Here is a 15,559-nt window from a genome sequence, read left to right on the forward strand (position 1 = left end):
TTCACATTTAGGATTTTTTTAAACTAAGAAGATAGGTTTCCTACGCATTGAAAAAATTTGTATTAATGCAGTTCTATTATGTTTAGATACTCAATTTTTTAATAATTTTTCATTAGACAGGGTTTGAGAAAAAAAATATTAGGCAAAATTAGCGATTTTTTGCGTTATTGGAGGGGGGGGGTGGGGGAAGAGGGGACGGGGACGTTACAGTAAATTTTGTTGTTAGTATATACACATGTACAGACACTTGGTTTCCGTTTTAAAAGATAAGGTCATTTTGACTGTCTTAACCGGAGGTACCCTTTTAATCAGCATCGATAACATCATTCAAAACGCATAAAGAACAAGTAAAATAATCCTGACAGCTTTCACATGCTGAATACACTTTACCAAATTGCACTGAGCCTTGCAGAACGCAGCCTTACAACTTACCGATACGCATAAACATCTTTTCCCATTCTTTTAATTACGTTCATTGTCTCGTTGTTTGTTTCTTCATTGATATCCCAACATATCACTGTTGCTCCTAACGATGCATAGCCAATCGCCAATTTCTTTCCGATCCCATGACCTGCACCTGTTATCTGAAATAAAATCGGTTTATCAATTTTCACAGTTTAAAATAGCGTTGTTATTATGCATTTTCTGGTTGAATTGCTTTAAAAAGGAATTACGAATTTACTTAATAAAATAGATATCAAAATAAAGGCATTATTATACATATAGAAAATCTCTCTCTCTCTCTCCCTCTCTTTCGCCTTCTCTCTCTTTCTCGTCAATCATGTTTACGCAATGTAATTTCAGACACTTATTTACAATAATAAAAAGATAGATGATGTAGTAAATTATAGATAAAATTTTGAAACTTATTAAACTATTAATTTGTACTATTAAATATTGGAATATGTTCTGTAATGAAGCAAAGCAACTGACACTTACATTTTACAATCGCAATGTTCTAAATTTGATATTATTTCAATATATACATATACAGTATGTTTTATTTTAATTACGCCAAGCATCTAAAAAATGTGAAAATTATGCAGCAAAGTTTCAGGCAAAGGCTATTCGGTTCGAAGAGGACATTAAATTATTTAAAAGCTACACATTTCCGCAAATGCGTCTTTATAATTTAGACTACATTTAAGTAGTATTACGTACCTGTGAAATTGCATTAAAATCGAAGGTGGGTAGTTCTCTAAAGGTAAACCGTATTTTACACACACACGATTTTATAATATGTAGGCATAGTTTTAATAATTCTCTCATATAATAAAAATAACTTGAAATTGAAATTTAAACGCCCATTGAATTAGGACCTAGGCAAGGTGGTGGCCATTAAATAGCTTAGTGAATCCTGGTTGGGGTAATATTTTTCGCAATAAATATTTTAATTTAATAGGGGAAAGGGTAAATTTATAATGCTAAGTATAGCATTAAAATAATTTATAAAAATCGCTTTGCAATTTTTAGAACATGTGAATTCACTGACGAAATGATCCTACCGAGAGGAAAATCTGTGTTATATGTCCGATAGTAACGGCGCACAGTACAGAGTAGGAAAAATACGGTACATGGATTCACTAAGCTATTTAATGGCCACCACCTTGCCTAGGTCCTAATTCAATGGGCGTTTAAATTTCAATTTGATTTATATCTAAATAGGACCGAGAAATATTCATCGTTGAAAAATAACTTGACTTCTTTTTAACGGAGCCCATATTAAAACTTCTATACGCACCAAAACAATTTCGCCAGCGACGCTCTTTTCCTTCGCTGGCACGATAAATCTGTATATATCTTCGCAAATGTAATATACAACTTTCAAAATAAGCAGTAATATCTCTGCTAGAAAGAGCAACACGTCGTATATTTTTACCATGATTGTCTGAAAAATTAGTAATATTTTAGAGAAGAATTTAGTATTAATGGATGTAAAAATTTGTGTTAATTGTACCTATATTTTTTATCGGGCGATATTTTTTTAATTATGTATTTGTAATTAGGTATTTTAACTATTGTTAGTGTTTTAGAATGTTATTTAAATACGATTTTCGAAATGTATATCCCAAAAGTAAAGAGAATGATTTTTATATGCACGTGAGAAAGGCCTGCAAAAAGAAACTGGGGTTCGAAGCAGTTGGCAGAGAACCCCAGTCTGACTCTTTTCACGAACGAAAATGCAGCGCAGTCTCAGGCAGCGTTATGCAAACGAATTCTGCATTAAACTCGAAAAATCTGGAAGAATTCTCTGCGATTAATCTCCTATTCAAGCGTCGGTCCCTATTCAAAGCAGCCTTGAAACGGGCCACATTGTCCTCAGTCCTTAAAGTTGAAGGACGTCTTTGTTCTCAACGTCCCTTCCGACCTTAAAGGCCTAGTGCTATGTAAAAACTTGGGTTGAAGTCAAAGCAGCATCGCTGTAAGCTGTTCTCGACGTCTTTAATGTTTCAGAATCAGATTTTCGCTGCATGTTTGCCCGTGACAAGACACAAAGTTACTACTCACTGTGCTAACGTACCGAACTGCTAGAGAGGCTCGAACGCAACTGAGAAGAGTCAGACTGCAGCTGGGGTCCTTCTTCACCAACTGCTTCGATCCCAGCTTCCCTGGCCTCTGATATGCATACAGAAACTATTCTCTTTACTTTTGAGACACACTAAATCTTTTCCGGAGGCCAAATGCATTAACTTCTGTTACCTCAGTAAATTGAAAAAAAAATTAGTTTCAGTCAATTTTAGATAAAGCTCGTTTTAAATTTGAGAGTTACGAAAAACGATGACTCGTCGGTAGTCTTCCTTTGGAAAAAGCAACGTCAAGGATTCTGTTTCGAAAGAACGTATGACGGATCCAGTACGTTTTTAAGATCTATTACGCGTGTATAGAGGAAAATCCCCGTATTGTATGAGAATTAAAGATGAATGTTAAATTATAAATAAACTTTCACGTATTAAATTACATATTGAACTAAACTTTTGGAGGGGTTTTATAAAATTTATCTTGTAATAATTTGGTAGAAATATAGAAACTTATTTGTATATGTGTAGAATACATTAACGTATACATTAACAGTGAAACAATTATCGTAAAACCGTATGGTCTCGCTCCAAACATAAAGTAACATTTCAACGACAAATTAGCAGTTAAGTGTGATTAGTTGAATTTAAAGGTGAGAACCGATAATATTTTATTAGTTATTGTTAGCTGCCCAGTGAGCAGTTGTATTACTAAACGCACCTAATGCGTATGAGTTAAAAATATTATGCGTAATGTTTTACACATCTGTAATTACATTATACTTTATAATTTGTGTCATGTAGCAATCATGAAGCCACAGTAAGAAATACCATCGCGTGTCAACCTTTATCATACCTAACGGCACAATTTCTGTCTACATGAGTATGGTAGCAACAAAACAAGCCTGATATACCGCGAACCACTTACATAATTGAGCCAAGATGTAAATACACAGATAGCCAAATCTGTCAGCAGATTTCGTCAAATGCCTACTATAAATTTTGAAGACAGAAAGACTGCAGGTCGCCTACACCCACGCAGCATGTAATACTGTAGTAATATTACAATAATATTACAGTATTGTAGTAATATATTAGTATACAAATGAAATGTTATAGAAATATTACTAAAATAAGGTTACAAATAATTTTATGTTTTATAATAATATTTTATGTTTTATTTAATATACCTATTTAATCTATCGCAGAGAAGTGATTTCATTATAGAGCTCTGCAAATCAGAGTATGTTGAGCTCACTTTCCGTGTTGAAAATCATTAAACTACATCGCAGAAATTACGCGAAATATGATAAATATTATTGTTCAATGATAATAAATTTGGATATAATTAGATCAAATTTTATCATATCTGACATTTTTGATACAATTAGATACAATTAGAATGCTGTCCACGAACTGCTCATTTCGGCCGATTTTCGCGAGGCACCGCCTATTACCCCCTACTCCAGTCATCTAACAACCGTAACCAAGCACGCGGCGCTCAGCTTCAGGTACGACGTATCGGTAATCCGACATCGTTGCGTGCCTCTTGACTGCCAAATGTCAGTTTCTGAAACGTGATTTGTTTAAAATTTTTTTAAATAACTACTTCAAAAGAAACTTTTAATTCTCGATTATTGATTACATTGACGAGAGTATATTTAGTAATTATTTAAGAAGATTTTAAACAAATCACGTTTTAGAAACTGACTTTGCTAGTCAAGGGGCACATAACGACATCAGATTACCGATACGTCGTACCTGAAGCTGAGCGCCGTGCGCTTGGTTACGGTTGTTAGATGACTGGAGTAGGGGGTAATAGGCGGTGCCTCGCGAAAATCGGCCGAAATGAGCAGTTCGTGGACAGCTCTGATTATTAGATATATGGCTTTTTTCCCCGGGATCACATTGTAAAGAAAAGAGGACGATCGAAATCGGCGGAGGTGGTGGTGGGCCTCTACATACATATATGTATGTGTGTATATATGTACAATAGGTCGAGTTTTTATCTCGAGAATAAAATTTTAGTTTAAGCGAATTCACAGAGTCTTTTAATCGATAGATTTTCGTTTGTAAACTTTACAATTTGATTTTTTATTTGTACATTAATAAAAAATGTTACACAATAGCCACAGCTTTTGGTGTGTAGCAGTGTGTAACATTTTTTATTAACGTTTCACATCGTAAGAGTTATGTATTATTGTATGCATGAGTATTACACGTTTAAAAAAATTAATGATAAAAATGTAAAACGTAATTATTGCAAAGAAAAGAGGACCGCCGTGAAGAAATCTGTTTTTATCGACATTTCAAGCACCTAGCACGGAACACAACCAAAACATCTGCATTATCCGCTCAAACGTGGACTTTGGATACGTAGTTCGTGTCCACGTTTTCAGTGTCCACAGGGCGTATCGCGTTCGAGGATCACGTAAAACCGGGCCGTGTGGCAGCACTGGCAGCTCTCAGGCTTCTCTCTGGTTTATATTAGAGGTTATATTATATTCGACTTTGCATCGCGTGTGCTGATTTAAATACACGTTAAATAATGTCGAGTAACAACAGCAGTTTTATCACTGTACCTGGTTTCTGCCCGGATTGCGGTTCAATTTTGCCCCTGCTTAGCGAAAGCGGCACAGTCGCATGTTACACATGCAAAAGAGAATGGAATTCCGAAGGTGCGCTCTAAACAAATATCTTCTTCAGTTAACAAATTTTATATTTATGTATATATTACGGGATAATTCAAACGAAATACTTGTAGAAACTTTCAGGGCGAGTTTTCCATAATTAAACAAGAAAAAGCTGTTCTAAGTTATATACGTGTATAACCAGTCAGCAAAATGTTAACAGATTCGCATCAAATCTGAACTGAATTGCCAACTGAACCAGTGAACTGTCGCACTTTTCAAAGACCTTAGGATCATTACAGCTTCATACTTTGACACATAAAGTTACTCAACAAACAGCATCTCACAGTTCTGTTCTTGGACTTGCGATCACTCTTTGTAATCATGTTAACTCTACAAACCTAGATCCCATTAATTTTTTCTACCAACAGACACTCTGAGGACCAACAGTTATCAAGAATAACTCGTTCTTTTCTGGCACTTGCGACCTATCCGGCCGAATTAACAATTACAAACTCCAAATTTATTTTATATTTGTAACTACGTATCTCTGTAACCGTTAATATTGATAAAGGCCTGATGACAGGTCGAAACGTCTATTTGTATTAGTATTATTATTTACATTATTTATATGTTTAAATTACATTATTAGCACGAACACCTTTTTTCCCCTTTTGAACCTTAGGATTGTTACGAGTGGTTTTGGAGGCATGTACGATGCCTTCAGTGTATCTACATCGACAGCAGTAGAGCTGACAACATCAATTGAATAAGGCAACAGGTTGTTGGATCTCAGATAGCACACTGAATTCACAAAGTATTCTTTAAGTTTTCTTTCTTCTGAATTGTAATTCTTTAGGAATTCATAGGAGAATACAATAAGAGTGACAGAGGAAGTTACATGCACCATAAATCGTTTTCCTGACAACTTCTTAAAGTATTCATCTCGAATTCAATAAATGTAAACTTTATGAATTCAAGGGGAATAGTGTTAGAACAAAGAGGATTACAAAATATTTACCTAATGTATGTACACATCTAATATGCAGTAACATTACACCATTATTATAACTTCTCACTCAACAGTGAAATACTCTCAACCGAAGCTCGTTGACAATCGGTGATTCTTCCGTTTCGGTTCTCGTCGTTCGATTCTTCCGTTTCGGTTCTCGTCATTCGATTCTTTCCTTTACACAATAGAACTATTGCACAAAATTAAATGCACATAACGTTACGCACACAAAATATTGCACGTGGTAACACGCTGCACAAGAACGACCGGATGGTGGTTAGCGGATACTCGCGCATGACAAATAATTTCTCATAAATTCTTAAACTATTCACAGTACTAAATCGCGAAGTATTCATTATAATGAACTTCAGAAGAATACTTCAAGACGAACTGATTGAGACTAATTCTTCAAGAATTCTTCAGATATTCATTTTTCTAATTCTGTATGTTTTCTTTAAAATGAATTCTCTATGAACTTATGTTCATCTTTGTGCTATCTGGGATTATACCATGAAACTCAAGAGTTGAATGTGATCTTCTGATAATTTATATTTTTCAACTTCGGGACTCTGTGTGATCTTCTTTTAAAATCTTATATCGTCAACGACCATGTCCTTCCACCTAATGTACATAGATTATTTTATACTTGACATCTGCCGACCCAAGGTTGAAACTTTGCCCACTATATTCGTGCCTGTCAGCCCGCATACTTTGGTGCATCGGTTGTGAAGGAGCTCTCGTCCCGTGGATCGTCAGTTGTTCATTCTACAATATACTTTCTCGTCGCTAACCTTGCTGATGATGGCTCAAAGGAGGAGCCGAAACGTACTTCGATCGACCTAATACATATATTGAATGATTTTAATCTTTGACTGAATTTTTATTTTACATTTACGCACCACCGACCGCGCTAGACTCGCACATTAGTTTTCTTTACCATTGTCACGAGTCTTTTTATCTTTAATTTTAATCTTCTGAGATTTCAAGATGGCTTTGTGATTGACGTACAACACATTAAGGCTATAGATGTGTTCTCATTTCCTCTCAGTACTATTGACAGTACTCCCAATAGTCTCCAGCAATTCAGTATCGAAGGAAAGGTGTTGATAGTTGCATTTATATGTTAAATGAATAACTGCTATATTATTACGAAGGATACTGAGGTTTCATTTGGGAATGATTTTCTCAGAAGCTGCATTCAGCGATAGCGTCCAGTACTGGCAGTAATACTGAGAGGAAACCGGAGTACTCTCTATATTCAAAAGTCTTAAATATAAGAATGAGCTACTTATACCGGCCATAAACCAAGCATTTTCGGATATGTATACGGCATATTTCTCTTGTTCAGCTGTAGAGAATTTGCCTTCAAAGTTTGTACAGGTATTTCTGAATCACCCTGTACACATATTCCGGTAATTGTGTACATAGAGTATAGATGATTTAACAGATTGCTGTAAGATGATGTACAAAATTCTACAAAATACTGTAGGATTGCGTTGGCAATCTTTAATGTACGAGCAATGGTGAAAAAATCGCATTAATTTGGAAAATAAATTTCTATTATTTTCCAGTTTTTGGCGACATGCAAATGACACATACGCTCTCATTTAACACCAAGCATACTTATGCATATATAAAAAAAGACGAGGACAGTGACGATGATGCGGATGGACCGATAGTAGAGCGACAATGTCCTCAGTGTCGAAATGATAGGATGTCTTATGCCACGTTGCAATTAAGATCTGCTGATGAAGGACAAACTGTATTTTACACGTGTACCAAATGCAAGTACGTACATTTCTACATAGCAATATTTAGTAATCTCTACATCAAGTTGCTTTTAGAACTTTATTAATGAATAAATGTTATTTGCAGATTCAAGGAAACGGAAAATTCTTAACAAAACATTTTTCGCGTTACATATTTTATGTGAGATATAGCATAAGGTGATTCCTCTGTTTGTTCCTTTTTGTATACAAAATGTGCACTATTTTTATATTATTCGAAGTAATGAAAAAAATAAAAGATTCTAATACTTTGTAACATGTTTTATATACAATATATTTTCTCTCCTACATATATTTTTATTAAAATGTTCAATTTTAATCTGTCATTTGTAGAGTACTGTTAATGAGTTACTCTCTGTACGTACAGATGTAGCTGGACAGTTGTTGAGATCTATATTTCAAGATATAAATAGCCCGCCTTAATAAAACATAGAGCTTTATTTATAATACACTCAACAAATAGTGGTGAAAGAGAGTACACTTGTCATAATTCCATAACTCTACTGGGTCACAATATCTTCTTTCTAACAATACTCCGTTACCTTAATTAAGTGTTTAAGTAAGTAATTTTGTATATACAACACGCGTGTCGGGATAAAAGTTAACAATTATTTTAATAAATTCATCTTGATCCACTCTCAAAATTGTTACAGTGGTCCTTGCATTAAAAAACGTTTTAATAGAGAGTTTGTCGGTAGTTCCTTATCCTACTTATGCATTTACACATTGGCACTAATATTTGCCCGTGGTCTAACAATAATAAGAAGTGGATATGCTATCTTACGTTAAGGAAAAGTTTCGATAAACTAATTGTTGAATTTTATATACGTACGTTACGTAAACTATAGATATACAAATGTGATATAAATGATGTAATTGCACTTTCTTAACACTCTGGTATACCCACAGTAAAAGCTAGACTAGAGAACTAAAATTTGTAGGTAAGAGACACGATCGATATATGGAACATATAATATGAATTGCTCTTTCGAACAATAATTCAAGTCTGATGGACAGGAACAATTTTCCTAAAATCCGCCTACCTTTGAAGAAACCTTTAAATTGATTTTATCTTAAGTTTGAAGGATCTTATTACACAGAGTTTTTAGAAAATTTGAAATTTAAAAAATAGAGGATTACGTCATAAAGTTATTATGGAAAAAAGAAATGTCAAGTATATTAAAATTATTTAATATCGCATGTAATTTTATTAGCAAGATATTAGCAGCACTCTATTCGCAGTATATCCATAATCTAATATCAATAATACTATTCTTGTCACGGTGAAATCAACTTTATAGGTCCCGAAAGACACACAAAATCTTATTAATACGCAATTTCGTTTGGAAGATTTTACATAGTAAAATAATATTAGGATCAATGTTTTATAACAATGCAGTTATTAAACGCGAAATGCTTATGCTCCCAAATATTATATATTCCATAGCATAAAGTATATATATATGTTTTATAAAAAACATATGTTTTAGTAACTTGTGCATATTACCATACGCTTTTATTATATATTCTTCTTATGGAAATGTCTTTGTACATATTATTTTCGGTGAAATAGTGAAATGCCTCTCTCGAAACGTGCAACAGTTTGTAGAGATACAAAAAATAATATGTCACCTATCTATAGATCATTACAAAACATTGCTTTCACGTGTATTATCGTCGATTCTGAAAGTATAATTTGGTTACCATTTCCTATATAATTTTCGTCGATCATCACACGCCTTACGTTGTCGCACTTTCATAAAAATTACGAACGTCGCAATAGTCGATCAAAACGGCATTGTGAAAATATATTATGCTTCAAGGACTTTCCTAAATACATCTCAAAAATCGACTGGCTTAATTCCACATTTTTGTGCACGCAAAATTTTGATTCTCGTATATTAATCGGTTACATCGTCGGCGACCGTTGTAAAGTTATTGACACGACTGTGCTCAGTATTCTCGTTTCAAGATCTGTTCGATTATTATGTAGCAGTCGGGATAATAAATACTAATTTGCTTTTGCATACACAGGAATTTTATATTTTTGCTGAGTATTCCAGAGCCTTAAGATAACATATATGAGTTCAGAAGAATCGTGTTTGCATTAAAATTAGAATCGTTTAGCGCGTTTTGTGTATTAACCGCGTAAATTCGTCACCGAAATGTTTAATGTCGCAATATACTACAATCATTTAGCAGACGTAGCATTTAAATACGAATGTGAGCGCGTCGAATAGGCCGTAACAGTTGTTACATTTCAGAAGATCGTCGATAATGTTATTGTCGAAAAATGCGTGCGGTACGCGCCAGCGTACGTTTGCCCTTTAATTTTATCGTCGGGACATACAAAGAGTATTTATGCAACGAACAAAAAACACATTTTTCACGAATAAAAATTTACGCATATGTTAAGAAATAAATGAAACAAATTTGAAAATTTTGTTTCACGGAATGGCAAATTATCTTACATTGTACATTATTTGCATTTTACTTTTCGAATGTTGAAATGTTAAATATACATATTTTAAACAACTCTCGATTGCAGTTTGAAAATATGGGAGATATCTTTTTGTTACACAAAGGAAGTTAAATCTTGAGCATATTTTTCTCTAGTTAATCTTGAAAGTACATGTATATACATATGTGTATCTACGCGTATATGCGAAATCGTAAATTTGATTTATACTTTATCAAACCTTTTGAGAGCTCTCGTTTATCGAGATGATAACTGAACTCATATATGTGAATATCTGATATGTCAACATAATGTCTTATCAGAAAGGCGCGCGATCGTAACAGAAAAATATTCTGATTTCCACTGAATAAATCTAATATACATATGGAACATGTTATTTCACAGACGGTGAAATTATCGCTGGGACAATTAATTACTTTACTTCAGGACGAAACAAATGTCCTTCTTCTCGTCTCAGGAAATGCTAAGAGACAAGTTCGACACGTAGATTACCGAGTAATTAATTGGTGAGCTAATAGACTCACATCGTCGTAGCTGGCAATTGAAAATTTCGTTAAACAACGCCGTGAACTCATTAAATGAAAATCGTCTCGTGAAAGACCGCGCCTCATACTCTCGCTGTTCCAACTGGACGTCAAGTCGACTGGTTCGTGCGATTATCCGAGGATTTTAACGCGTGCCGAACAACGTTTAAACGATGCCTGCGGGCTGAAAATGTAAGTACGAGCTGCAACGATACGGAATACACTCTAGTGAGGTCTGAACGGCGAGACGACGGGGCTCGCGCCGTCATTAGGCCTTCGACGCACCGTTTGATCGGGTACTTTAAAAAACGTATCAAACATGTTGTTTTTTTTTTACAGTCCTGCTCCGCGTAATTTCGCGACGACGCTGGTGCCTAATTAATTATTCTATCTTTTTCTCTTTTCGTACTTCACGCTCGCTCTCTTTCTCTCTGTCTCTCCCATCGCTCTTCGACAATCCCGCACCGCTATGTACATTCTCTAAACGCTCATATTACATATCGTACACAAACTATGTACACGTGACGAAGTATTTACAAGTGTGAGGCAGGTGGTGTACAGCGTCTTAGATTGTCATCACTATCCCGTGCTCCGATCATGATGACGTCTGGAAGCATTCGTCCAGGAAGTTCTCCAGCGAGTGGTACAGATGCGCTCGCGACTGGACGATACCGTGGTCCTCGTCCGTGTACGTCTGCAGAATTTATTTGTGACGTTATTCCGCGATCCGCTTATTAATAAATAAGCAACGTTCGGCTCGTGTCTGCTAAGCAAGACGAGGGACAACGAACGAAGCAAAATCGGCGAATGTAATTTACTCGAAATGTTCGAAACAAACACCAAGCGGAATGTGTCGACCACACGATCTTCATCGACCGATAAATCAATGCGTAAATAAAAATTAATTAGAGACAAGATCGAAGAATAATTTTAACAGGTACACGATGAAAAAGTTCTTTGACTTGCGTGGGTTACCTTTCGTTAAAATTGTTCTTCAATCTTATCTCCAGTTAGCTACCTTTTATTTATAGACATTGACTTATTGACCGACAAGACTCTGCGTGGTCGCAATGTTCCGCTTATCATTTATTTCGAGTGCCTTAAATACATAACATCACATTTGCTATTTTTGTTCGCTCGTTTCTCTCGTATTCTTCTTATTATTACATTTAATTTCAGCATCTGTCGATAATGCGCTACGTACCTGTTGTCTAAAGAGGATGTCTTTCTGCTCCAACACCTTCGCGAGCATAAGCGACTGCTGATAGTGCACGTTATCGTCCAGAGTGCCGTGAATCAAGTAGTACATCTTATTCTTGATATTCTCGACCTTGTTGAGCAGCTGACCTTGCTCGTAGCCCTGCAGATTGTCGGCAACGGTCGGCAGACCCATGAATCGCTCGGTATAAATCGAATCTGTAATCAAGCGATTAGCGCGGCCGCGTTAACAAGGATAGCGGAGAGAAAAAAGGAGAGAGAGAAAAGGACGATCGAGGTCCGCAATCTAACAAGGTCTGCGTTATGTGGCGCGCAATATATCTTATGCGGGAATTGCACAAGTGTGACGCCGCATAAGTCTTTTTAACGTCGTCCTGTAAATCACGTGTATTTTTCTCGCGCACTCTGACAAAAGGAGGTAAACGCTGACACGAATTTAAAGCAGTTGCGAAAGTAATATTAAAGCTGCAATAGCGCGTCCTCTCCACGGAGCGCACACTTTTCTTCATTAAAACATACGGTGCGTAAAAAATTCTTAGACAAATCCCGGGGCCAAATGAGCTTAACATAAGTCATTTTAAGTGAGCCGCGCTCTCCGCAAGCGAGCTCTCCTAACAAGGTACGTTTATGGCAGCGGAATAGTGCAAGCTGGAAAAATGGCGCTTCACGCGTGATACTGTAACGATGTCGCGGCACTAATCGGAATAAGGATTAAAAAATACCAGTTTCGATCAACTCAATCATCGCTGGCAACAGTAAGTGGCGTTCAATTTTCAAAGAGCGAGAGTTTAGAACGCGTACATGTGAAATAAATTGCTCCGGTCCTTGTATAAGAATACAAGATGCCAAGACGCGATTGATTTAAATATAACTAGCGTTCCTCCCCCGGTGGAAATATTTTACCGAAAATATAAGAAGATTTTGCTGAAATATGTATTTAAAAGATTTGCCTCAACTGACCCCGTTTCGGTGAGAGATTATTTTCATTAAGAAGTAACACAGTTTTTAATGACAGTTTTAAATTTAGTAAATTCTAAAATATCTGAAAAATAGATATCCTACAATTTCTTTAACTTTTCCTACATTGTGTTGAATTTTGAGGAAAATTATGATTCACTTTTCACATCGATTTCGTAGTACTTTCCGCGAAATATTTCCATCGGGGCGCTTTCATTATTTGCTACAGTTTACAGTCATTCATCACGGAGTTGCTCCAATTTTTCACTACGTTATAACAATGTCGTTTATTATGTTTCAATTATTACAGTCTGGACAGCAAGAAGCTCCAAGACTCTCGACTTCCCGAAAGGTAAGCTCCTTCTTCCTCAGCTTTAATATTATGAAGATCCTTGACAAAAAATACTTTTATGTTAATTACAAGGCACATCTTCGGGTTTATTGGTTCTTCAACATTTTTTTTTTACTTATTCTACGTTCCACTGAAATACCAACTGACTTTGCTACGTCAGCGCGGTACGTAATTTAATGAGTTCCACGAAGTTGCGCTTATCCCGTCGCGAGATAATTCCGGTTTACGGTGTTACATCATTTTCCTTCCTTCCGAGATAACTGTAGGCCAGATAGTACTTTACGCGTCGCGCCGCTAATTCGATCGGCCGCCTATCAATAACGTACCGTAAAGGGCCCAGTCCGTAACTGGCGCGACTGACATGCCGCACTTGAAGACGCCCTTTAAGTCCATGGCGAGCGTCATGCCGGTCGCGTATCCACCATAACTCCAGCCCCATATCGCCGTTCTCGTACGGTCAATGAAGGGCAATTTGTCCTGCAGATGCCTGCAAGAAGCAGAGAAAAGGCGAATCAATATCACTGAAAATACGATGTTGAAGCACGTATACAGCTGAAATACATCATCCATACACGGGGAGAATTTCTTCTTAAAATTTATCCGGAGAATCATGTAATCGTCGGACAACACGGCATTGAGAGTTTTACGGTAAAATTTCAAAAGCTCTCAGACAGCCCTTCAAAATGCCACGTTGTCCCACGATTGCATGATTTTCAGGGTAAACTTTAAGAGAAAATTATCTCCGTGTGCGGTTTTACTTGCAAAATTGATTCAACGTTTTAAAAAATGTCATAAAAGTATTTGTGGCACAAAGAAACGAGGAAAAGAGAGAGAAAAAAATATTTGGCATACTTTAAATGTATTGTCAGAGGGGGACGCGGATATTATTTTCATGAAATTGATATTAATTATTATTTCAGCTTCCAAATAAGCTTCTGAACAATTATTCATAATTTTCGAGTCACCCGATTAATTTAGTGAATCACAAATTATTCTGTGTACATCGCCGAGATGCGACGTGACAGCGAAGGAAGAAGAGTATCTTTGCAGCAAGTCTTCCAATAATTTACAAATTTGGAAACAGTATCGAAAGGGCCGTCTATGACGGATTCCTTTGTCCCCGATCCCGCGTTTAAGAGGATCGTGCGGGGCCGCCCTGCAAGATTACTTTCTTTCGCCAGAGAATACCAACGCTCGTAAAAAAACTCCGTCGTTGAAGCGCGCAGACGAGACGGCCGATCGCTTTGCGATAAGAATCAATGAATAATTTGTAATTTCTATTTCCCTCTCCCCCCTCCCCCCCCGTATCCCCCTTTATCTCGCGTGCGCTCCGCGCGATTGTGCTACCAATGTGCCTCGTGTTACAGAACACGTGGCACACCATCGCTTTTGAATGAAATCGTGTGTCACGCAATTGCAAATTTCTACGGCGATGCAGCGATTATCGAAACTTTTCAGGAAATCTAATTCTCTCGCGGTCTCCGTAATTTCGTTAAATTACCTTTACAGGCTCTTTCAGGGGAAATTGTTGCCCGAGCATAATGTTGTTAAGTTTAAGAGCAGCAGCTTCGTTGAAACATCGCCCACGTACGAAGGGACACGAAATCCGAAGTCGCTGCAAAATTATTAACACGAGTCGTCCACTACTGTTGAAATTAGGGATCTCGGCGTGTAAGAATATCTTAAGGCGCGTCAAGTTGCGAAAGTGAATGCGTGTGTCACAAGGTCCTGACGACGGCGCCTACATTTTAATTCGAAATGGACGATCCGGCGAATGAAAAATGTTTTTAATTACAAAGGTAGGAGCAAGCTGCTGTTTATATATAAAATAATAATTTCATCTACGAGATACAAACGTAAGATAAAATTATTATTTTATACAGGGTGTTATGTAATACCCGCATCAACGCTTATTGTGGGATAGAGTGGACTAGACTAAGTCGAAAAGTCCTCTACCATTTTGCAATTTTCGCAAAAGTCAGCGAGTTATTAATTATTAAAAATCGCTGTCTTAGGCCGGCCCACTGCCCAATTGAAACGTGCGGCGAGATCGATCGATCGTTACTAGGCGCGCAGAGAGTTGT

At 36.5% G+C, this 15,559-nt stretch overlaps 3 protein-coding genes across 3 annotated transcripts in view; 1 reads left to right on the plus strand and 2 right to left on the minus strand.

Moving 5' to 3' along the window:
* Positions 1-2,497, minus strand: part of LOC105560179 (short-chain dehydrogenase/reductase family 16C member 6-like) — an 8,073-nt gene extending 5,576 nt beyond the window's left edge. The window contains exons 1-4 of the mRNA XM_012009056.1: positions 1,958-2,497; positions 1,742-1,888; positions 433-584; positions 292-301 (exon numbers count right to left, since the gene is read on the minus strand). Of these exons, the coding sequence (XP_011864446.1) occupies positions 292-301; positions 433-584; positions 1,742-1,882 (303 nt within the window). The 5' untranslated portion in view covers positions 1,883-1,888; positions 1,958-2,497. The remainder of the gene's footprint in view (positions 1-291; positions 302-432; positions 585-1,741; positions 1,889-1,957) is intronic.
* Positions 2,498-4,916: 2,419 nt separating this feature from the next.
* Positions 4,917-8,201, plus strand: LOC105560175 (DNA-directed RNA polymerase I subunit RPA12). Its single transcript, XM_012009051.1, has 3 exons — positions 4,917-5,194; positions 7,730-7,946; positions 8,034-8,201. The coding sequence occupies exons 1-3, from the start codon at positions 5,065-5,067 to the stop codon at positions 8,056-8,058; spliced, it is 372 nt and encodes a 123-aa protein (XP_011864441.1). The 5' UTR covers positions 4,917-5,064; the 3' UTR covers positions 8,059-8,201.
* Positions 8,202-8,364: 163 nt separating this feature from the next.
* Positions 8,365-15,559, minus strand: part of LOC105560180 (venom dipeptidyl peptidase 4) — a 193,630-nt gene continuing 186,435 nt past the window's right edge. The window contains exons 10-12 of the mRNA XM_012009057.1: positions 13,802-13,962; positions 12,153-12,364; positions 8,365-11,642 (exon numbers count right to left, since the gene is read on the minus strand). Of these exons, the coding sequence (XP_011864447.1) occupies positions 11,544-11,642; positions 12,153-12,364; positions 13,802-13,962 (472 nt within the window). The 3' untranslated portion in view covers positions 8,365-11,543. The remainder of the gene's footprint in view (positions 11,643-12,152; positions 12,365-13,801; positions 13,963-15,559) is intronic.

Source organism: Vollenhovia emeryi, unplaced genomic scaffold (genome assembly GCF_000949405.1).
Source record: "Vollenhovia emeryi isolate VEMERY1.0 unplaced genomic scaffold, V.emery_V1.0 DF939240.1, whole genome shotgun sequence".
NCBI classification, from domain to species: domain Eukaryota; kingdom Metazoa; phylum Arthropoda; class Insecta; order Hymenoptera; family Formicidae; genus Vollenhovia; species Vollenhovia emeryi.

What these genes read in the sequence shown, in the direction of transcription:
- LOC105560175 (XM_012009051.1), top strand. Translation starts at nt 5,065, where the DNA reads ATGTCGAGTAACAACAGCAGTTTTATCACTGTACCTGGTTTCTGCCCG. An exon ending in AAGAGAATGGAATTCCGAAG is followed by an intron (nt 5,195 to 7,729) that starts GTGCGCTCTAAA and finishes ATTATTTTCCAG; the next exon opens with TTTTTGGCGACATGCAAATG. An exon ending in TACACGTGTACCAAATGCAA is followed by an intron (nt 7,947 to 8,033) that starts GTACGTACATTT and finishes TGTTATTTGCAG; the next exon opens with ATTCAAGGAAACGGAAAATT.